This window comes from Crocodylus siamensis, chromosome 1, assembly GCF_052110815.1.
Source record: "Crocodylus siamensis isolate JL-2025a chromosome 1, ASM5211081v1, whole genome shotgun sequence".
Taxonomy (NCBI): domain Eukaryota; kingdom Metazoa; phylum Chordata; order Crocodylia; family Crocodylidae; genus Crocodylus; species Crocodylus siamensis.
Genome location: NC_143395.1, coordinates 24,195,621 through 24,220,046, shown reverse-complemented (window position 1 = coordinate 24,220,046; position 24,426 = coordinate 24,195,621). Strand labels below are relative to the sequence as shown.

The following is a 24,426-nucleotide window of genomic DNA, read 5'->3' as shown; positions in this document are numbered from 1 at the left end:
CAGCCTCTACAAGAGAAGGCTGAGAGGGGATCTGGTGGCTGTTTACAAACTCACCAGGGGGGCCAGCAAGAATTGTGGGAGGCTCTGTTCCCCCGGGCACCACCCAGGGTTACTAGGAATAACATCCACAAATTGTTAGAAATAAGGTTCAGGCTGGACATCAGGAGACATTACAGTTAGGGCTGCCAGGCTCTGGAATGGGCTCCCAAGTGAGGTGGTACTCTCTCCTACCTTGGGGGTCTTCAAGAGGAGGCTGGACAGATATTTGGCTGCGGTGATATGACCATGGCACCCATTCCTGCCTGGGGTAGGGGGTCAGACCTGATGATCTGTTTAGGTCCCTTCCAACCCTAAGCACTATGAAACTATGAAAGTCCTTTATTATTTAGTCACAGGTATTAAGATTACTAGTGTATAGCTTACTTATTTTGATGCATAAAATTTTGAACTCAGATAAACTCTCCTGTACTAACAGTTTTATGCTTATAAGGGTTCTTTCACATATGTGAATAAAAGTGAACTTTGATGGTCTCGACAAATTAATAATGAATCACTTGTATAAAATTTGGAGCTAAAAATCACAAACTTCCCTGAAAAAATATATTTTGTGATGAAGAGTGTTACACATTAATTTGCAAAAGAAAAAATAAACTAGCTGCCAAATAAGAACTGAAAATAGTTTTCAATCACATATTCAGTTTTATACAGTAGCATTTTATACTTCTTCATAAATGCAATTTTAAAAAACATTTATTCACAGACCGCTCTTTTTACCATTAAACACTTAACCTAGTTAAGTTGTTACAATATAATTTCATGCTAACACAAACAACATAGCTATCTTCATTCCTTCCATAATTCAAAATACTGGACCTACCTCTTTGCTGTCCTGTAAAAAGAAAAATAAAGAGATTTTTATTAGTAAGAATTAAAACGACAAAATAAAAAAACATTCCCTGCAAACCTAACTCAAGGGTCATGACTCTTAATAAAATTTCACATTTTAACATACTTATTTTATACTTTGAAGAATTTTAATGGGAGTCTTATGCTGTAATTATAAGTCACACAATAGATTTACAAATATTTGTTATAACTTCCATAGGAAAACACATTTTCAAGATGCACCTAGACACATACAACCCTCGCAGTCATTTCTACAAATGTTATTAATTCTACTATATTTTAATTTCTAACTGAAATTATTATCCTTCTGTCTAAAATACACACTATTGAATAACTACTTGTAAATACAGACATATAGACTAACATTAAGCAAAACAATCTAACTACATACAATATTCACTCTTGAATGCAAGCCTTTTCTTAACAGACAGCAAAATAATTCAAACATATATTAAAGCACTTGCCTCATTTTTGCTAAGCTGCATGGATTCATTTTCTCTACAAGACTGAGGATAGTCACTTAACAACCTGTTTAAAAGAACCCAAAAACTAACTGTTATTTATGTTTTCAACAACTCTGGCAACCAAACCAATCAACTCATTTTAATCAATTCTCTCAGGCCTTAATCGCTCCTGGGCTATTCTTAGAATAAAGCCAGTTTTTTCAGTACAAGTTCTCTTCCTTTTCATTTGAATGCTCTCTTGACTAAAGGGAATGTTCAGAATTTTTCAGTTCAATGCAAGGTTACAATGAATATTTACAACAGTTGCATAATGACAAACATTATGCTATATACAATTACGAATTAGAGAGAGACAGCTTTTACACAATATGCCTTAGCTGAATACTCTTTCCAAAATTACTACTCCAAGAAAAGTGAGCTAGATGTTAAAACACAAAAGCAGTTAAAATACTAAATTTGCAGCATGTAGACACCAATGTCTAATCACATAAGTATCAAAGTATTCCCTCCGCACCAAATCAGAATATTTTGATAAATACTACTTAAACTCTGCATTTCAACACAAGGCACATACTAATTATGGTACACTATACATAAACCAATTGCATATTTACAGCAAAAAGAGGAGGATGTAATAAGAATCTTCAAATATGTTTCTAAGGATGCATATTTTAATGTCACATACAAATTGTCTCTGTAGTAGGTAAATCCTATAAAAGGCAGCTGGTTTCCCACAAAGGCTTTGGGAATTGGAAAGGTTTCCACATCTCCTTTGTCATCCTCAATGTCATCAAAATTACTGCTGTCTATGTCACTGCTAAGTTCAGGTACCACAGGAGCAGCAGCTACAAAGAGGGAGAAAAAAGTCAGTTTCATAATATCCCTAGTTGTAAACCCTGCCCCCACCCCAAAACCCAAACCCAAAACATTTTATAATGCAATATAAACTGTGGCTCTTATAGTAGCTTACTATACGATTTACCATATAGTAGACCAAATATTATGTATCATTAAAAATTCATTTCTTTGCAAGGCCACATATGACCAAATATTTTTAAAGGGTCTGGAAACAAAAGCTCAACAAAAATGTATCAGCTTGCTAAGGCATGCAGGTTTTAATGAAAAACCAGACATTTTTAAAATATCTACATTTTTGATCAGGAACTAAAGCCCAATCTTTGTTTAAGTATTTTAAGAAGTTTCAGCAAATGTCTGATTAAAGAAGTTATGATCCAACTGGTAAATAAGCAGTTGATTGTTCCCTATGGCGACTGAATTCAGGCTGCCTTAAACTATATACAAAGTAATATACTTAGAGAATGTTAATTTACAAGATAATGGGACTTTTACCTTTAGGAGGTAGGCAAGTTAGTATAAGTAGAACTGAATATATGCCTATTTGTAAAAATACTAAAAGCTCAAAGAAATAAACACGGTGCATTGCAGTATACTTATAATAATTATGCTTTTAGTATAAACAAGAATTACCAGTTTAAAAAACAAAACAAAAAGTTGCTTATACAAAACTCAGGTAAACAGAAAAAAATACTTCACAAATAAAATACTAACTTTACAAAAATGTTGTCTTTTTCATTTTTAATTACACATTTAATGTATTAGGAATTGATTTATGCAAATATTGAACATGATAAAAAAAAATAAAGTTTTAGCTTAAACTACTTACTCTCTCGAATATTATCCCAGTTCCACTGATCACTCTCAAAGAAAGGGTGCTGTTTAATTTCTTCTACCCCATTCCTCCCAAGTCGCACCTCCCTAAACATAGCAATTAACCCAATTTCAGGTTAGGAAAAACATCACTTCATTTTGTTTAATTAACAGTTGTCTTCATGTAAAATGGCACAGAAATTTTAAAGCAAATGTTAAGGTGAGAGCAGTTGGTGAATGCTAACACGAATTGCATTAATAACCAATTGATTTCTCATACAAAGTGTTCCCAGTTTCTTAGGAGGCACTCTCCTTGCTAGTACTCAATTTGCAGTCTGCCACGTGGGGAGTAAAGCATTTTTCCACTGAGAGTCTGTGTAGAAAGGGAGCACACAGGCACAAAATTTTAAATGAAAAAAAAAAAATCAACTGAAAACTTACAGAATCTGCCAAACCACACAATAAACCTTAGGACGCAAGTGAAGGGAGGTTTGGCTTAGTACACAGAACAGTTATTCAAGCCCCACTAAAATAAATATTAAAAAAATTCTCTCGTCTTCCCCTAAAAAAAAATCAACCCTTACAAATCTTTTGATTACCCTCGCTATGAAGTCAACAAATGGTAAAGTTTTAAGAGCAACAACAAAAATTCTAGGTCTTTACATAAAGACAGTCTTCTAGAGCTATCTATAAGAACAGAAAAACAACTTTTATTCTAGAACTAGTATGTCACGCAAGAGATGCGCATTCCTTCTTGTCACTTTAAGTGCTTCAGTAGTGAGCATCCACTACAGAAAAAGGGCATCTGTTTTAAATAAATCCCTTGAACACCACATTATAATATAAACAGGAAGCCATACACACGTGGGGGAAGTACTCCCGGCCACATTTACAGTATTAAACTCTGTTCATATATCCCCTCTCCACCCTTCAACCATTCCTTGGATGCAAAGAAGGGAAAAAAAATCCTACTAAAACAGTTTTCTCATGAATGGTACTTCTTTAGCAGCACCCTTACTCAACAGGCTACACAAATGCCCTTTGAAATGCAAAACTAAGTTTAACTGGCATGTACTTTAAAAACATATATTTAAAAAAAAAAAAAAATCAATCATGTCACAAGGTTATTGGGCCAGGTTCTCCACTGAAATTCTGATTAGTGAAGGACAGCATGACACCTGGAGGCTCCCAGATGATTGCACAGTCCAGTCCAGTCTCTTTTAACAGGCTGGGGGTTCTCTAGCATATGCCAATAAGGGATTAGCTAGCAAAGCACATGAATGTGTGTGTATGTACATCTGGTGGGCTGGAGGGAGGGAGTGGAAACAGTTTAGTATCTGCCAGCTTAATGTCAACAACAAGCTCCCCTTACACAATGGGAAAAATTAAAAAAAAAAATCGCTCTTGGCAGTTTATATCCAGAACAATTGCCCCTTTCTGATTCATTATCTGTATTTGCAAATTCATACGTCAAAGAGGTTAAAATAATGATGTTTTTTTAAAAAAGCTGTATAACTCAAGAAAGAAAACCCAACTGTATAAAATTCTTCACTTTTGAGAAAGTACAGCAGAATGCAGATCATTTGCATCTGGGTATGGACACAAATACCAGTGAGCCTGCTAGATGTGGTCGAACTGAAGTGGACAGATATACAAACCCATTAAACCATTTTAAAGCAGCTAGGAGCTGTTCAAAAAAGTTTACCTGGAAAATCAGGTGCTCGTTCAAACCAATACACTGTGAACTGGGTACATGCTCTGTGTGGACACCAAGGCTTCTGTGACATTAGGCTGGTCAGACCCCAAGGCACCCCACACTCCTCACCCCCTTTAAGTGCTACACCTAGCTGCTCTAATACATGACCAGAATTCTACTGTCCCCTCTCGTTTGCTGGCATTTGAAAAAAATAACGAGGTACCTTGCACTGCTTCTTCAATAAACAGATATCTGACAACCAGCTGTGAACTCATTTTCTAATTAACTGTGTTCCCTTGTTATCACTCCTTGGCTTTGGCAACCCCACCCTGCCAGCCACCCCAAATCATGCTGCAGACTTTAGTCAACTGCAAACTACTGAACTATACTGAACTCAAGGGCAAGCAGAAAAGTGAAAGTACCCCCACCACAAGTCATTCATCCCCTCAAATGCCTGAAGCATGGGTACAAGCACTCCAATAAAGGATGAGTTGCAAAGATGTTTTCTGCAGTTTTTACTCCAAAGGACACTGATTCTCCACTCAGCCAGAGCTCATCAGCGATCACTGATCAGTAGCTGTTTATTGTGGCCCCATCTTCACAGGAGGCTGAAGAACCTAACCCTCTGAAGTGTCTGGTTTCTAGTGTGTTTTTCATAGTTATGCAGTGTACAGTATTTAATGAATGAAAGTCAGGTTGTAAGTTATCATATTTAAGACCTTTTTGTAGCAGGGATTTTTATTAAACGTCTGAACACTGCACTGAGGTTGGGGCTTGAGGGTTTTAATTGCAAAACCGTTCCACAGAAGGAGTTGCCAGAATTGCTCAGAGAATCACTGATTTTACCTACACAATGTGCAGAGCTTGCAAAAAAGTCAGCAACTATGGAGCTGAGGCAGGCTTACTTTCTCAGAAAATGAAGGTGATTTAGGGAGCACAACTGAGAGAAGTAGCCATTATGTCTAAAATAGATATTGTACCAAAATAGTACACCCACATACCTGTCAGTTAAAAAGGCACAGATGAGATTCTTTGCATGCTTAGAGATTTCCACTTCTTCTGAGAAAATTAGTGAGTTTTTGTGATCCATGATTTTACTGTATGTTCCTACTAATGAGTCTGCATAAAATGGAGTATCACCTAAAATTTAAAAAAATTAGTTGGCAAGATTTTTTTTAACAGAAATCTTAAACAAACCAATATGTAAGTGGAAGGGTGAATGCACTTTTATTCTGTAAAGCAGTTCTTTAAAAATGAGACTAATCCCATATTCACTGCATCTCAGTTAAAAACAAAACAAAACTGAAGCCAAGCAGTCTACAACTGAGAGCAAACAAAGTGTTGACTCAGAATCCACCAAGATTTTTCCACATCGCACATTGCTGCTAGTCCTGAAGTTGCTGCACACTATATTGACCTTAATCACAACTACATAGTTCTTTTGTGTCTGCTGATTATACCCACAGCGACACCTGTGTAAATCCACCAACTTTAAAAGGCTTGCACAGGTATAACTGATTTCGCCAGAGAGAAAACACACATTCCGATTAAATGAATACAATCAATTCTGACCTGGAAAGGTTAAAAACCCCAAGAACTCTTCCTACAAATTAGTATATATATTAACATTTAAAACTACTATAAATTCCTAATGAATACTACTTTGGTTCTGCACAAATTTCATGGTAAACCACTCTTCCCCGCTATACCTGCTTCCTTCAATTTTTCCAGCACCCTGAAAAGAGACTAGTATTAAGAACATTCTTCATTAACTTCATCTGGAACTGGTAAACTAAAGCATCCAGATACCCCACTCCTCCAGCTACCAATTTGTACTTCAACTTTCATCAATGAAATTTCATTTACTGAAGTGCCTTTGTTGTGAATTGTATCCCCAAAAGATTTCTTACATTATTTAGCACAGACAAGAACAAGTTGAAAAAAACAGAAAGCAGTTGAGAGGTAAGAGAATAGAGAGTTAATAAGAGTTGTTAAAGAGAAAACTTTAGGCCAATTTGTGCAAAACAGAATTAAGCAGATTTCAATTAAGAGTAGGAATGGAAGGCAACATAGTAAAATATTGAGAGGTTTCTGCAAGTCTGCTGGAGTTTCAAAAGCAAAATGAGCAATTTTGAATTGGATTCTGGAATCAATGAGGTGGCTCTGGAGTTTTTTTAGGATGGGAATGACATAGCTGCTCGTCTCACACAGCATAGCCACCCTCTGCATGCACTGAAGTCTGAACACTGCACTGAAGTTGGGACTTGAGCTTTTAACTGGAAGAAGGAATCTGCCCTAGTCAAAGCAAGGCAAGATGAAAACATGAATGAAGATTTCAGCAAAATGGCATTCAGACACTGAAGGCATATTTACATACAATGCAAACATGGGAAGAACAGTTCAGAATCAAGTAAGACATCAATTGTATATTTTGTTGGGTGCCAGTCAAAGACACTGCTAGTGATCTTGCTTAGTGGAAATCACTTTTTTAAACATTTAATTTAACGAAGTTAAACTGCAGCTCAATATAAGGGGAGATTGTGCACAAGGAGACATTAAAGGTAACAAAGCTGGGCATAGTTTAGTATAATTATAGTAAAAACAGATAAAGGCTAAAGTAAGATAACGCATGAGAAGATGAAGACTCACACACGCACTGAATTAAGATGACCAATGAGAAGATAAAAAACATGACTGGAAAATTATGGGATCCAAGTGAGTGGTGATCATGGTACTGAGATGCAGCAGAGTTAAGCATCTGAAAAGCACTGTCTGGACACTGGTTTACTGTGAGTTCAGGAACAAACCATCCTGATGTGCAGGAAGACTAGCAAGTATACCAGAAGACCATCTTATCTTGGCTTAGCAGGGAACTCTTTATTAAACTAAATCACAAAAAAGAAACTTATAAGTGGAAACTTGGACAAACAACTGGAGAGGAGCATAAGACTATTGCTCAAGCACGCAGGGATGAAGTCAGAAAGGCCAAAGCGCAACTGGAATTGCAGCTAGCAAGGGACATGAAGGGTAATAAGAATGGTTTCTACAAGTACGTCGGTAACAAGAGAAGGATCAGGGAAAGTGTGCATCCCTTACTGAATGGGAGAGGCAACCCAGTGACAGATGATGTAGAAAAGGCTGAAGTACTCAATGCCTTTTTTGCCTGTCTTCACAGGCAAGGGCAGCTCCCAAACTACTGGGCAGCACAGTTTGGGGACGAGGTGAGCAGCCAACTGTGGCAAAAGAACAGCTTAGGGGCTATTTAGAAAAGCTGGACACATACAATTCCATGGGGCCGGACACGATGCACCCAAGGGTGCTGAGCAAGTTGGCTGATGTGATTGCAAAGCTGCTGGCCATCATCTTTAAAAACTCATGGCAATCAGGACAGGTCCCGGATAACTGGAAAAGGGCAAACATAGTACCCACATTTAAGAAAGGGAAAAAGGAGGATCCAGGGAACTACAGACCAATCCCCAGAAAAATCATGGAGCAGATCCCTCAAGGAATCCATTTCTAAACACTTGGATAAGAAGGTGGTGATTAGGAACAGTCAGCATGGATTTACCAAGAGCACGTCATGCCTGACCAACCTGACTGCCGTCTATAATGAGATGACTCTGTGGATGTGCGGAGACCAGTGGATGTGGTATACCTGGACTTACGACAGGCTTTTGATACAGTATCCCACAACATTCTTGCAAGCAAGCTAAAATCTGGATAGACTGAAAGCCAGATAGAAAACTGGCTGGTGCAATGGGCGCAATGGGCTCAAATCAATGGCTCAATGTCTAGTTGGCAGCTGGTATCAAGTACAGTGCCCCAGGAGTTGGTCCCAGGGCCAGTTTTTTTCAATATCTTCATCAACAACCTAGAAGACAGCATAGAGTGTACCCTCAGCGAGTCTGCAGATGACACCAAGCTGGGGGGAGTAGTAGATGCACTGAAGGGTAGGGCTAGGAGGATTGGAGAATTAGCCAAAAGGAATCTCATGAGGTTCAACAAAGACAAGTGGAAAGTCCTGCACTTAGGATGGAACAATCCCATGCAATGGTACAGGCTGGGGGCTGACCAGCTAGGCAGCAACTATACAGAAAAGGACCTGGGGGTTACAATGGACAATAATCTAAATATGAGACAACAGTGTGCCCTTGTTGCCAAGAAGGCTGATGTCATACTGGGCTGCATTGGTAGGCATAATGCCAGCAGGGCAAGGGAAGTGATTATTCCCCTCTATTCCGCACTGGTAAGGCTACATCTGCAGTACTGTGTCCAGTTTTGGGCCCCCCACTACAGAAAGGATGTGGACATATTAAGACAGAGTCCAGTGGAGGACAACAAAAATGGTGAAGGGGCTGGGGGACATGACTTATGAGGAGAGGCAGAGGGAACTGGGCTTAGTTTGGAGAAGAAAAGACAGAGGGAATTTAATGGCAGCCTTCAAATACCTAAAGAGGGGTTCTAAAGAGGATGGAGCTGGTTTGTTCTTAGTGGTGGCAGATGAGAGAACAAGGAACAACAGTCTCAAGTTGCAGCAAAAGTTAAATATTAGGTTTAGGTTAGATACTAAAAAGAATTTTCTCACTAGGAAGGTAGTAAAACACTGGAACAGGTTACCCAGAGAGGTTGTAGACTCTCCATCCTTGGAGGTTTTTAAGACCTGGATAGACATAGCCTTGGCTGGGATGATCTAGTTGGAGATGGTCCAGAAGGGGGTTGGATTAGATGACCTCCTGAGGTCCCTTCAAACCCTCATTTTCTATGATTCTGTTTCTATGACAGAGAAGGGCAGAACTATGCCAGAAGGGAAAATAGAGAAGCTTGCTTAATTACTGTTATGGAGAGGGATCCAAGAAAAAAAAATATTCCAAAATCCTTCATTAAGATCATGAAGAATGAAGAGGGACAAATGAGGAGAAAAAGTGTGGTGGTTAACTGCACATAGGAGCTGTGAACAGACAAAGACTTGAAACAGAATGGGATAAGTCATCCCATTCCTTTCAGATGAAGGTGGTGAAGACTTTTCATCAAGAGAAAATAGGGAGGAAGCAAAGAAGAGCTTTCACAAGTAAAAAAAGAAAGAAAGAAAGAAAAAAATCAGGTTAGGAAATAGCAGAGAAAAATAAAATGTATTATAATGGAGAAATGGCATAATAGGAAACGTCAAAAATAAGATGCACTGTAGAAGGGGAAGTTACACAGAACCCATAATATATCATTAACCCTCCAAAATTAAACTCCACACTACCTCCAGAGGGAAGAAACTTGAATTAGTGATCTCCCTGAAGATTAAAAACAAAACAAAAAACAGCTCTGGGAAAATTGACAATTCTTTATACTTCTTTTATAACCTATTAAAGGAAGAGGAAAGTGATCCCACACATGAAACAAAAATGAAATCAAAATTCTGTGGCTGCATTAAAATGACATATCCCTAGAATTTCAAGAACCAAAGTACATCAAACTGGTCCCGAAACAACTTTATAATTAGAAAAAGTAATCTTTGTAAGTCAAATTCTCTTCAAGATCAAAAGGTACTAACATTTCAGTAACTGCATATATCCAAGGATCTTTCTCGCTCCTGGAACCCAGAAAAATACATCAGATTCTTCAATGTTCCCAGAACACAATGCTCTAGACAAAGTAATCCAGAACCACGTTTCTAAATCAACACTCTGCTACTGGACTATGAAGCTGACTTCACATGCAGTTTTAAAAACTGAGGGTAAGGGCAGACAACACATAAACCTGTTTAAGTGATCAGAAACTGGTTTAAACCTGTGAAGAACAGATGTGCAGGGCACATAAACCCGTTTCAAAATGGCCTTGTTAACTGATTGAGCTCAAACTGATTTATGCAATGGTCTGTTCCAGATCTCTTCCTGGTTTAAGTTAAACCAGAGTCCCCCCAGCATTCTGCCTTGCTCTCTGGGCTGGGCTCTCTGCTGTAGCGGAGCAGGCCTGGCCCTGCCCCTCTGCTCTCTAGACTGAACCAGGGCAGGGATGTGACGAGACACCAGGCAGCATGTCCATTACAGCAAAATGGGGAGGGAGGGGGTTAATTCTTCCCTCCTTCCCCTACCCACCAGTCTGCTAGGATGCAGTGGAGAGGTCGGTGGCCAGGGCTGGGAGACCCCAGCTGCGATCCCCTGGAGCAGAAGGGACAGAGGGACGAAGTAACCCCCTCCCTGCCCCCTTCACCTTAATAGCACCATGCCCAGCCCAGCCCAATTGTGTGGCTGTCTTGGCTGGGGCTCGGCTGGGCCACCCTGCACAGAGCTGCCCTCCTCACCCTGTGGCAGCGGGGATCAGGCAAGAAAGAGGAGGAAGGGGAAGAGTCCCCCTCCAGCACCAGAGCCCCACCCCTGGGGTGGGGAGGGGGGAGGAGCAGGGGGAATAGTCCCCCTCTGGGGCTGGGCAGCTGTGCACTGAGCCCCACTTCCTATCCCTGTGGAAGAAGGGGGCAGGAGGAGGGGGAAGAGCCCCACCCCCCAGGACTGAACAAAGCCACCCCACCCTGCAAAGGAGGGGAAAGAGTTCCCTTCTGGGGCCAAGCAGCTCTGACAGAGCCCCCCTCTCCACCCTTCACCAGCATGGGGAGGGTGGTGGTGGAGAAGGAGGGGGAAGAGTTCCCCCTCCCATCCATGGCTGAGGCGGGAGGGAGGAGGGGGAAAGTCGTCCTCTGCATCCAGGCAGTGCTCTGTGCCTGGATTGCTCCTGGCAGTAGAGGAGCTGCCGGGGTGGGCAGAGCTCTCCCCTCCTCCTCCTTCTGCCCCCCCCCCCGGCCACAGGGGTCTGACCACGCTCCCTCTTCCCCCACCCTCCAAACCCCGAAGTCTAGGGTGGAGGTTTAAACCCCTCCTCAGTCTTACGCAGGCCTGCCAGGGCCTGGCCACACCATGTCTCCCCCTCCCCCCAGCTCAGCTTCCCTGTGAAAGGGAAGGGAGGGCTGCTCTGGCACCACCAGGCTTCTGGTCTAAACCAGTGCAGGCATGTGCCTGTATTTCCAAAATGAAAAGGGAATGTCTGCTCACTTGCAAACCGGTTCAATCTTTGCATATTAGACTAACTTGCAAAGACTGAATCAATTCAGGCTTGGGCTTTTCGAATGTCTGTCCCTAGCCTGAATGCAAAAAGTCTTCTGTAATGAATGCAATATTCAAACACTAGATAACTTAATGGTCCAGTGCATTACAATAGAAAAGCCTTACTCGAGCATAAAAAGCAGACTCAAAAGTAGAACCAGAGACAGAAGGCTGTCTTCATCTACCCATATATCTTTCTTGTAGCTATAGCACTATCATGACAACTCAAATGAGCTTTCTAAAACAATGCTGGAAGAAGAAATTACATTAATGTAGTTATACTCACCAACTAGCATCTCAAAAAGAAAAACTCCTACAGACCACCAGTCGCATTCCCGTCCATAGTAGCCATCACCTCCTTGTGACTTAAGTACTTCGGGTGATATGTAGTCAGGTGTTCCAACAGCTGTATCACAACGCACCATACCTGTCTGTGTAACAAAATGGTAATAATAATGACTAAAACTATCAAAATGCACTTAATTAAAGATAAAATTAATATATTCAATGTTTCAACAAACCACCGTTTAGTTCACGCATGTAATTTTGAGGAAAATAAACAATTCAAGATGATTAGCTCGGGAAATATTTATACCATCTCAAACTGTTTCTATTACAGAAGTGTTTTAGGATAGAAGGGCTGTTTGGTTGTAGCTATGTTGGTCTAAGGACACAGGCAGACAAGGTTCTTTGGGTAGATGTGATTTCTTTTATCAGATCAACTAAATAGTTGGAAAATTGTTCTTTGCAAGCTTTCAGGCATATCTGCCCAAAGAACCTCGTCTGCCTTAGGATAGAAGGAAAATTCATGACATTGTCCTTTTAAAAAGGAGCAACTTCACAGGTCCGTAAAAAGAAAAATGTGATTTAATTTCAGTTCCAATACACAGGAAGCCAAGCGCACACACTATGGGATTGAGTCAAAGCCTGCTGAAGTCAACAACAGTCCTTCCAGAGATTCTGGTGGGTTAAAGCTATTAAGCTTTTCCTGACCACACAGTTTAAGTTATGAAGTCCAGTCTTGGATTAATTTTTTCATCTTAGCATGTTTTTATTTTTAAAAACTGCATTTAAAAATCAAATAAAATCCATATTAGAAGAACAGGAAGGCTATAAAAAGTGCAGTGTTTGAGTTAAGCAAAGTTTTAAAATGCTTGCTCAATTAATACAAACAGTAGACAGGGCCTGTTTCCAGCTGACAGGCCAATAAAAACAGATTGTCATGTCAGGTTGGCTAATGCCCTGATTCAAAGAAGTTACATAAAGCTCAACATGTAGAGATGGAGAGAATGAAAGGAAATCAGAAGAGAGATTTTATTCCAGGGAAATGCATTTTTCTGTCATTCTCTCAATAGACAGGATATTGTGCTTCCAACAGCACAATATGGGAAAATGGGAAGACTTATGCACATCTGCGAGTCACCTACAGACAGCCTAAAGGAAACATGAACTCCTACCACTTGGGGTTATACTTTAGGCATCTTTATCTATAGATTCTATTCTACCTCCCAGAGATGACAGCAACAAGGAAAATGACCCATCTACTTTCTGGCCAACAACCTGGTTGTTAGGGCAATGACTTAGGAATTCGGAAACTTAGGTTTGAAGTCCCATGCAGCTTCCAATGCTGTTAAAATAGTGACTGGACAATGTGCATAAACAACACTCAGAAGCAGAAGCAAAACTCAGGACTGACTCCTTTCCAAAGTAATGTCTTCCTCATTGTCTCAGAGTCAAACTCCCACTTGCTTCCTCTCATTCCTGCCTCAAGAACTGCATTCCTTCCCATCCACTGCCCAGCTTCAAAGAGGGGAAGACCCACTTACCACATAGCCTGGTGGTTAGGGCACTTTTGTGAAAACAGACGATGTGGGTTCAGTCTGATACAGGGCCTGTAACCTAGATCTCTCAGTTCCTGAATGAGTGTCCTAACCAGTATACAATATGTGGGCAGAAACTCCCTGCAATGGAGGAGCATAAGACTAAAACAAGCTTGTGTTACAGAAGCAGAGATGCTAACCATTTTCCAGGTATTCAGGCAGAGTGAAACAGGATCACAGTAACTGAAATAAGTGCTACATAGACATCTAAAAGGCAGTACAGGATCTGGGTCAAAGCATCTAGGCTGGTTTAGAGAACACTGCTTTGAATTCCTCAACAATTTCTCAAACAAGAAAGTTTCCTCCTGACTGTCCACCCCTTTGTGCTGTTATTTTTCTTTTTTGTTCTGTTTTATACTGAAGAAGCTAAATGCTTATGTGTACAGCTGCAGAAAGAACTCAAAGAAAAAAACCCAGAAGTTAGGGGGGCATATTTTCTCTAGAGGTCATTTTTCCAACACCAGTATAGTATTTATACAGCAGGGATTTCTCCCTCTTGTATAGGAAATAGAGCAGGAACTAAAGACAATCCAGAACTCTTTCAATATCAACGTGTCCATTTTTACAGTTTACCATGTAAAATATTTCCTCCATTTCATTTAGTTCGAGATATTCTAGGTTTATGAAACCTCAAAACCTAAGTTACTAAAAATAATATTAATAAAACCCCCCAATTTAAAAAAGATGTTGATTTCCAATCTTCCATAGTTTCATATACTGTTATTCCTCACAAGAATGCTGCATATAATTAAAGCTAATAAAGCCTTGTTTAATTCAAGTTGATTAAAAAGGAAAAAATGGAGGGGTACAGTATTCTTAGGGGTTTAAGTATTCTTAGCTTTTGTGGTTCCCAAAGAAATCACTAATGACTTTCCAAAGTCTAGAGGACAGTATAATCTTACACCATGAAGCACAATGACATTTTAGTATTGTCTCTAGTTATGAGTTTTGTAGTGATCTCAGCAGTTTTATTACCATATTTATATGAATCTAAGATGACTCTGAATTTAAGATGACACCCCAATAGTTTGATTGTATATATGGAAAATGTATACATTTGTCATAATTTTCCATGTATACAATCTAATTATTGGAGGATCATTGTAACAGGGACTCAAGCAGGAGCCCTGTTAGTTAGACAAGTTCGGGTCAGACTGACCAGACCATGACCCCTACCAGGTGGGAGAAATCACACACCCGAGACAAGAGTGGGTGATTAGCCTGTGAAAAACTGGCATAAAACCAGCGGCGGGAGACAGACTGAGTGCCTTCGGGCACAAGAAAGAGTAGGAGAGACAAGGAACCCATCTGACGACCCCGGGAAAAGACGTCGGGACTACGGGACCTGAGACGAAAGACGTCAGGCAGGCTGCTTACCTTACTCCTCAGGCGATTCTGGTGAGTGTGAGGAGAGCTGAGACACAGCACAGCGGCTTGGCGGGGGAATCCCAAGTAGTGATAAAAACCCTGGGACGACGGATGGGCAAGGGGGTCCCAGGCTGGACTAAACCGCAAGCCCAGATCCACAGCTTTGCCACGTGCAGCAGTGTGGAGAGCCAGAGAATAACTTAGACAAATAAATTATTTATTTGTCTGCTCCTGGCACTCAGTTAGAAGCTAGCAGTGTGGGGAACACGCCTTGCTAATAAGACAATCAGCGCTTAAAATGTTCAGCACTGCATTGTAACTGAAGAGACATCCGGTGTTGCAAGATCTGGTCAGCAACTCAGACATGTCTCACTAATGAGGTAATTGGCAAGACTTGTTTCTGTGCTACTTTTCTTTGGGAAATAAACTTGCATAAAGTATGTACCATCTGGGCAGTTTTATTTGATCCTTAGCCATAAAAGACCACTGATCTCCTACTTTTTCTTTTTGATGCATCATGGCAGGCGAGTACAGCAGGGAGACACAGCTAGGACCACCCTCCTGCTCACAATCATCTTTAATTCATCCCTTCCACCACTGTAGAGGGACAGGCAGTGGGGGGCAGGGGGAAAGAGGGAAGGGGCAGGTTACATGGGGAGGTCAAGCAGCTGGATCCCCTGTTTGTGCCTGCCACCTTGCCATCCTCTTTTAGACCAAGATCAAAATGAGCCTAACATTGAATCAAGTTAAAGGTCCACAGTACATGGATCAAACACTATTTCTATTTATTTTAATGAAAGGAAAATGAGGCTCATTACATGACTGAATTCAAACTCAAATGACTAAAGCGAATTAGCTAATTACAGTGTGCTTGCCACCTGTCACTCAGGGCTCTAAAAGTCACCAGTCTAGCAGGGAAATATAAGAGAAGGGAAGATGGAGTGCATTAAACCAGAGCTGTTGAACTCATCTGGCCCACAGCGTGCAACACATACTAGCCCTGGGCTCACTGTGCACATGGCCCCTGGGCCAGTATGGGATGCTCACAGCCCACAGTATGTGGGCTGGACTTGGCACTGCACACAGCGTGGGGGTCTGGGGCATGGTCTGCATGCACCACCCTGGAAAGACCCTCTGAGCTGCTTGTAGCACTTCGTCTAGCCTGCAAGCCATGGTCAGTGTGTGCCTTGTGCCAGGCCCACAGGCTAGCGCACAGTGCACAGGCTGGACCCAGCACTGCTTGTGGCACAGGGGGTCCAAACCCCTGTACTTCCTGCAGCACATGTACCGCATGCAGTGCAAAGGGCCAAGGCCAGGGCCAGGGCCACCAACCCACAAGCTGGATAATACAGCTCCATGGGCTGGATTCAGTCTATGGGTCATATGTATGATATATAGTTTGTGCAGTGAAAGTAGCAATAGAACCTGAAGACATAAATCATTATGTAGCAGCTTAGTTAATATTAAGATAGACATAAATGTCCAGTAGGACTTTAACATCTATAAGGCCCAAATCATTTATTTAGATTTACCAATAAAAATATTGTTTACTCAAAAGCCTGGCTATACACTTACAGCATAACCACACAGCTGCTTAAGTCACTGACAAGCAAATAAATTAAACATTTCCATTCAGCAGCCCAGAATCAACGTGAGGATGAACAATTTGCCTACTAATGGAATAAAAATCATGGTACCATTAACAAAATAGAAGTTTGTTGATGCTCCAAGTAAATGCTATTAGTTTCTCAAAAAGTTGATGATTTATCATGAGCAGGAAAAAACCTGCATTTCATGCTACATTTACCCTTGTTACAAAAAGGCGATAATTCAAAATAGCACTATAGAAAAAATAGTGCAGAGTAAACGAAAGATGACAAGGAAAGGAGGGAAAGAAGTATAAAATATTACTAGCTCAGTACAGCCAAAGAGGATCCCTCAAGCCAAGATATCCTACTCCTAAAACAGAAGTGACAAAACAAAGAAAAAAGTTAGGGCCAAGAGCTTAACTACCTTTACAGTCATAGATAATGCATGACAACTTCCTATACTTTTGTCAACTATAAAACCAAGGATATGAGGAATTATAGGTTTAATTACGAACTAATTTCACTGTCCTTATTAAGTGAAGGGAAAACTATAAACAAAGTATAAACTTAAAAATAAAAATCATTTTTGAAAGCCTGCTTTAGTTATCTAAATCATTTTAACTATACAAGCTTTACCGTAACAACATCCCCTGAAAGAATGTGGCTCATCAGGCACGACATTTTAACACGTGGGCAATGAAAACACATCGTTCTGAACAAGACACAGCAGCAGTCCCATACCACGCGTGGTTCATTAGGTACTCTACCTTGCTCTAACTTTTCAGTGTTACTACATGCCACTAGGGGGTGCTATAGGAGTAATGATATACAGCAAAGACCACACGGGTTTACTGCCTTCTCAGTTACAATTTCATTTACAGAAAAATGTCAGTTCATAAATTACTCCAGGGTTACTAATGTTGAAATTAGGTGGTGTCTCATGAGCTGTTCAGACATGTGACTAAATAATGACCCTCAAAGATTCATAAATATATTCTCTCAGAAATAACAAAAAATAAGTTTCATTCTTTGCCATCCCAGAGTAGTTTATTATGGATGCTGTTCTACTACATTAACTCCCCTTCTATTTAAAATAAGATGGCAAGAAACACCCCAGCAGCCAAGTGAGTCAGTTAGCTGAACTTTCATTCAGGTGTCATAAAACAAAATGTTAACGCTGTATATTTTCCTAATGGATAAAAAACACATAGCAGCAAACCTACTTCATCCATTTTCATGCAAGTGCCAAAATCTGCCAGCTTCAGGTGCCCATGTTTATCCAAAAGCATGTTGTCAGGCTTCACATCTCTGTGGATCAAGCCCATGGAGTGGATTGCATCCAGAGCAAGAACAACTTCAGCTGTGTAGAATTTAGCCCATTTTTCAGGCACATCGTAATTGCTCATAAGGTTTACAAGATCTCCACCTGGCATGTATTCCATTACCATGTACAGGTATTTGTCATCTTGAAAGGCACAAAACAGCTGAAATAAAATGGAGAGCAGATTATTTCAGAAAGATATCTCAGGCAAAGGAAAGAGGGACATGGGTGGATGCTATTCTGCATTCATGTTTTACCAAACTCCAAATCTGAGATTTTTAAGGTTATGGTAAGGCAACATTTAGATTTTCAAGTTTTAGGCATTTCACATAGCATCTCAGTCTCAGAAAACCTAAAAGATTACTCATTCATTCCAATGACTAACCAACCATCTACCCGTTTCTCAGCCTAAATCCAGCATAAAAAGACATTCTAAAGTAGTTCCCTTGAGATGCCAGCATAATTCAAAGTTCTTGAAATAGCTAAATGATGACTCGTATCTCAAACAGTTTTAAAGATTCATGTATGTATTATTCAGATATTTAGAAGCTATAGCATAACTGCTATTTAAAATGCAACAGTATTTATTACATCTAACTTCACCAGTCTGACATGACAAAAATAGGTTAAGCGATATAACCCTGAAGTGAGGAAGCTGACGAACCTAACTTAAATGTTTAATTTTAATACCATTTTAGATCTAGTTACATTTACTATTTTAGTTACTAGCAGCATTAATGTATTTCTTTACAAAAGTATTTCAGAGGTTTTTTCTGAGCAACAGACTCTAGGCATTTTTGTTTTTAAGTAACCTCTGCTTTAAGGCCAAGGGCATTACCATCTGCTTGCTCAGTGACTGGCATGCAACAAGTCTCAGAAATGGCTGCTCAGCCCATTTCTCAGAGAACAGGTTTAAACATGATGATAGTCATATTTTAGGCTTGCTCAGTGACCTACTATTACATAGTTTCATAGTTGGTAGGGTCGGAAGGGACATGAGCAGATCATCAAGTCTGACCCCCTGCCATGGGCAGGAAAGAGTACCGGGGTCAAATGACCCGGCTAGGTGATTATCCAGCCTCCTTTTGAAGACCCCCAGGGTAGGAGCGAGCACCACTTCCCTTGGAAGTTGGTTCCAGATCCTAGCTGCCCTGACAATACTGGTCCTCATATAAAATGGCAATTAAAAAGCAATTATTTAAGCATCCCCTATATCTCAATGACATTATTATACAAGTATTAATTGGATATAAAATTATACAACTATTTATATTACTATAATTTACTATTTATACTACCTTATTTAGGTTTTTTTTCCTTTATAGCTCTCAGCCATTCAACAAAAGTGTTCCCCCCGAGGGAAAATGAAATGAAGACTTGCTCAAGCTAATGGCAGTTAATAGCTGGAAACAGAATCACACCATCTTACTCCAGAAGTAGTATGTATTAAATATATTTTACAGGAAAAAAAAATCATTGCTGTAAATATCTTATTCCTTTCAATGGTAAATGCTACTTCAAATTTTGAAAAGTAAAATTATTTTAGATTTTTCTTGATATACCAAAAAGATTTTCCTAAGCCACAGTTTTAAACAAAAATGGCTTAATTATTAAAATACTCCAAGGCACTAGAGAGGATACAGGCAAATTACACTCAGATTATATGACTGAAAGCAAACTACATAATTCAGATTGAGTAATAAATATATATATTTCTCATTTAATACAATGTGTAATTAATACAAGTTACTTCTTGTTACAAGTAGTGCAGTTTAATCTAAAAAACCAGAGTATGCAATCAATGTTCCCTCTAAACTATAGCAATCTGCGAGCGCGCCGCTTCAGTCCCGCCTCTTAGCGGGAACACTGCTGGTCAGCATCTCAAACACACCAGTCTTCCCTCCCTCCGGTTTCTGCACCAAAGCTGAGAACCTTCCCCTTGCCGTGAACAGAGCCTTTTCTGCTCAGTGGCTCCAGTTCTTCCCCTGAGGATGAGATTCCTCTTCTTAATCTTAAAGATCAATCTCTCCTTTAAATCCTGAGCCTCAGCCCTGCCCTGCAAGCCCATGCCCTCTGAGAACTTGGCCTGCACAGTACTTCTCAAGAACAGCCAAATCCCCTTTGTCTGAGGGTGAAGCCAGCAGGGCTCAGGGCGAAGCTCACCCAAAGGGGCTGGGGAGCAGAGCAGTTCCCCAGAGCCAGAGGATCCTGTGCCATGCCCAGCTCTGCCCCAGTCTCAGCTCCTGTCCCCACCCCCGCCTTGCCTTGGGGGCTGCTCCAGCCGGGGCCGCACTCCCCCTCCCCGCAGGGATGCCGGTGTGGTGAGGAGTGGAGCGGCCTCCACTCAGCGGAGCAGTGAAGTGTACCGCGCTCCAAGGGCAGCGCCCAAAGTTTCTGGGAAGCCACAACCCTGCTCCTCTCTGGGAAGGTCCTCGGTGCCAGGGGTCACTATCCCCCAGCCACAGCCAGCAGTGGCGCTCCTCTGCGGCCCCAGGGGAGCCCAGTTCCTCCAGCTGTGTGAACAACCCCCAACGTGCAGTTACTGCACGGCAATATTTTTTTTATTGCGCGCAGCCGCGCACGCGCACAGCTTAGAGGGAACCATGTATACAATTATGTTAGTTGTGATAAACATGCTAAAACTAGCAATTTTCATGTTGCAGGAAAGAAACTGGTTATCAAAAGGAGATTGAAGAATTTCTCACTGTAGAATTATTTTGATAAGTTAGGTGTATCATATGTATTTAATGTCTTCTTTGAAGGAATCTATCAACGTTTTCTGAGTTTGCTCATCAGACTACTTAATTAGCAAGGCAGTTGCTCATCTATCACATAAAGCAAACAGCTTTGTGCTTACTTTTTAATATTTAAAACCAAAGCCACACACTTGAAGATGTTTAAAATTGTAACTTTTTAATTCTTATATTAAAGTACAAAGAATTTTTGCCGTGTTCTCTTTTTTGTCATTAAAAATTATAAAAAGCATTTATACAAATAGAAGTTAAATCTAGCCTTCGCTTACCTAATATATTCAGTAACACACTTAACGTTTGTAATATTGTAATTGTTCCCACTGCCTTAACAGTGAATCTGGCAGAACTGAAAAAGATAGGTAAAAAAGGCATGTCCATTTCAACATATACCTGCAATCACTCTATAAATTAGACCCCAAACTGAAACTAACATTTTTAAATAAAACAAACAACAAAACGCACAACAAAATTATAAAAACGATCCTTACCTGAACAACCCATGGACTGTTGGCAAAGGCCATGATATCTCTTTCTTCCCAGAAAAAGGCTGAATCTGATCTTTTGATCATTTCAAATTTACTAAGAAGCTTCATTGCATAAACTTTCTGAGTCAATTTATGGCGAACCTATTGATTAAAAAAGATGAGGGGGAGAATTAAAAATTCCAAAACTGACAGACAACATCAAGGAAAGTAGCAAGTAAGCTTAGTTTGTTTTCCACTGATATGACTAACTCCCTTAAAATAATAGATCTGTACAGCCATGAGCTTGTACAAGGTGAAAGAGTGCTAAAATGTAAGTGGGCAAAGTAACAGGAGTTATGGTACTGTTACAGAGATACGTGGAGATGTCTGGAAGGATAAGGGGGAGAGTTTGGGGGGGTCTCTAACATGCAATAAGAAAACAGTATACTGTGTATGCTCCACTTAGGACGGATTCATTTGATCTGGAGGCTCCCTCTTGCAAAACACCTTCCAAGTAAAGAAAGAATCAGTGCGTAAATAGGCATATTCCAAGAAAAACACAGTACATTCCTCTTTTCAAGGAATGAGAATGTCTCTGTGTCCATTATTACAGATACAAACTTGTCAGGATATGCAGATCACGTACAAACTTTAAAAGCTTTTACCCCGACCACCATAAAAAACAATACCAATTACATCTCCTTCAGCACGCCCCCCCCCAATAATGTTAATCATAAACTTAATTTACATGCAATGATTTAAGGAACAATGAAAGTTTTCTTTCCATGTCTTGACAAAATTTTGGAATACTTCTCTCCCCACTAAATCAAATGGCCATATTACAGCTAAACAGCCGGTAAATACATTCCTCTACATAAAATTGCGAAGTTTTTCATGCATGCATACCAGATTTTTCCATCTCTGAGCAAAAGCAATTGTCAATAAAGACGTTTCTTTTGGGGAGCAGGAGGAGCAGTTATAAACAATAGTTCAAGAGCATCTGAACACAGCATTTTCAAGGCTAGGTTGAGACTCCAGGGATTTGATTGGTAGTCATCACTGGATACCTTGACCCTAACTACTTAGACTCTTCTATTCAACTTCAAAGCAGGTGGAAGGAAGAAGTTAACAGGTTGAGGAATCTACTTAAGAGCTCTTTCACTAACAAACTTCATTGAGCTTCAAGGCTATCATAGCCAGAGGATTTTTTTTTTTGGTGAACAGTCTATAGATCGCTTCTGCGGTGCAGACAGATCAGACCTTACAGCAGTGATTCTCAACCAGAGTATCTTGGAGTACCTTGAGTTCCTTTCAGTGGTGCTGAGGGGTGCCACACAATGTTGTCACTGTTTGGTGTGTGACCATGATTTACAGGATAAACCCTGAAGTTTCAAATAGGAATCTATAGCATTAAAAACATTCTTCCCTGTTGGCTGTGGTCTTTCCAAGTATTTTGCAAAGAAAAATTGCACTATTATTTTTATGTAGTCACACGAGTGAAAACTGAGTGCTAATATTTTGTGAGGAGAACCTCAAATCTAAAAAGCTTGAGAACCACTGCCGTAGAGTATGAACTGGTAGTGTCGGTCTTGAGGAAATAAGAGTATTCACCACCTATCCAATCTACCCAGCGTTTCACCAGCCAGTCCACAAAACTGAACAGCAAGACTGAGGTGGAAGATGGTCCCTTTTGAATGAAGCCCTTTTTCCTAAAAAAGGCAAAGCAGAGAAGGTCTGAACTGGACCTTCACCAAGCCATTCTTCAGACAATGGCCCCTAGGATCTTCATGATCAATGGGAAGGTGATGGTATAAACCAGTGATTCTCAACCAGGGTGCCATGGGACCCTGGGAATCTTGAGATCATTTCAAGGGTGCCATGAGGTACCACGCAAGGTTAGCAGTGCTAGGTGTAAAAACATGATTCACAAAATAAACCCAGAGGTTTCAAACAGGAATCCATGGTGATAAAAATAGTAAGCCCTATTGTGGTCTTTCTGAGTTCTCTGCAACAGAAGAATTGCTGAATTATTTTTCTGTAGTCAAAAAACTAGTGAAAACTAAGAGCTGGCATTTTCCAAGGGTTGCCTCACACCTACAGAAGTTGAGAAACACTAATGTAAGCTACATCCCCTTCCACAGAACACAAAAATCCTTGAGACCATGTTTACAGACCTAAATGGGTAGTTTCTGACAGTACCTGAATAAATGAGGATAAAATTTAAAACAGTTCGTTTTTTTAGAACAGTAAGAATTTGAGGAGACTTTGATATGTTAAATGAACAGGAACTCGAAGACACACATCATTTAAGCTGGCTAAGGTAAACGGTAGTCTCCCTGATCTGGGTCAAATATTTTATTAATTAGCAATCATATCTAGGATTGAGCAGTTTCCTGACATGTAAGAAGTACCTGGGAAAAAAAAAGGTGTTGGGGGAGGGGGGGTGGAGAAATCTTGTATTCTCCCAGTCTAGGGAACATTGGTGTTGTCTCTAATTTCTAGAAGTAAGAGATAAAGGAAAAATGAAAGAGAAAATGAAATAAAACCCACTCAGAACCACTATCAAGAACCACCTCTGATCCTTGGGTTCTAAATAACGTATCAGGTCAACAAGAAAATTCTGATCTCCTTTTCAAAAGTCCAGCTGAGGGGGAATAAGTTTCTTTCAGCCTTTTTTTTTTTTTTTTTTTTTTGCCCTTCAAAGATTTCTGTTTTGGACTTATGAAAAGTTCTACTGTAATCTGCATTACTTGGGCTCATGTCACTGGACATATCATATCTGCACATTTTTCCACAGAACAACCACACCCTTTCTGACCTCATAATCCTTGTGCTCAAACAGAATTTTACTAGAGACCTCCAGAAGATGGGACTGGGAGCAGAAGTTCATAACTATACTGTACAGTAAAAAAAATCTGCTCTGAATATAGACAGTGGCTCCATCATAACCTTACAAAAACTGCCAGTGATCGTCATGCACTTCACGGGTAATAACTAACCCCATCTTGAATGGCTTGGTTCTGCCATAAACTAGATTGCCTCCCCTGCTATACTATTTTGGTACATTCATACTTCTTCATTCCTAGTTTACAGCCCCCCTCTATCCCTCCAAGCAGACGACTTGCTTTGCACGGTCTTTTCTCTGATAGTTAGATCAACCTGTCTCTGCTTCTTCTTCAGACCTGAGGAAGGACACTTGATACCAGAAAGCTTGTCCAACAGCTCTCCAATG

The 24,426-nt window shown here is 40.4% G+C and overlaps 1 protein-coding gene across 1 annotated transcript in view; it reads right to left on the bottom strand.

Moving 5' to 3' along the window:
- Positions 1-24,426, bottom strand: part of ROCK2 (Rho associated coiled-coil containing protein kinase 2) — a 170,819-nt gene that overhangs the window by 43,691 nt on the left and 102,702 nt on the right. The window contains exons 4-10 of the mRNA XM_090032090.1: positions 21,219-21,356; positions 17,880-18,140; positions 12,106-12,250; positions 5,736-5,874; positions 3,055-3,146; positions 2,056-2,215; positions 1,371-1,434 (exon numbers count right to left, since the gene is read on the bottom strand). Of these exons, the coding sequence (XP_089888216.1) occupies positions 1,371-1,434; positions 2,056-2,215; positions 3,055-3,146; positions 5,736-5,874; positions 12,106-12,250; positions 17,880-18,140; positions 21,219-21,356 (999 nt within the window). The remainder of the gene's footprint in view (positions 1-1,370; positions 1,435-2,055; positions 2,216-3,054; positions 3,147-5,735; positions 5,875-12,105; positions 12,251-17,879; positions 18,141-21,218; positions 21,357-24,426) is intronic.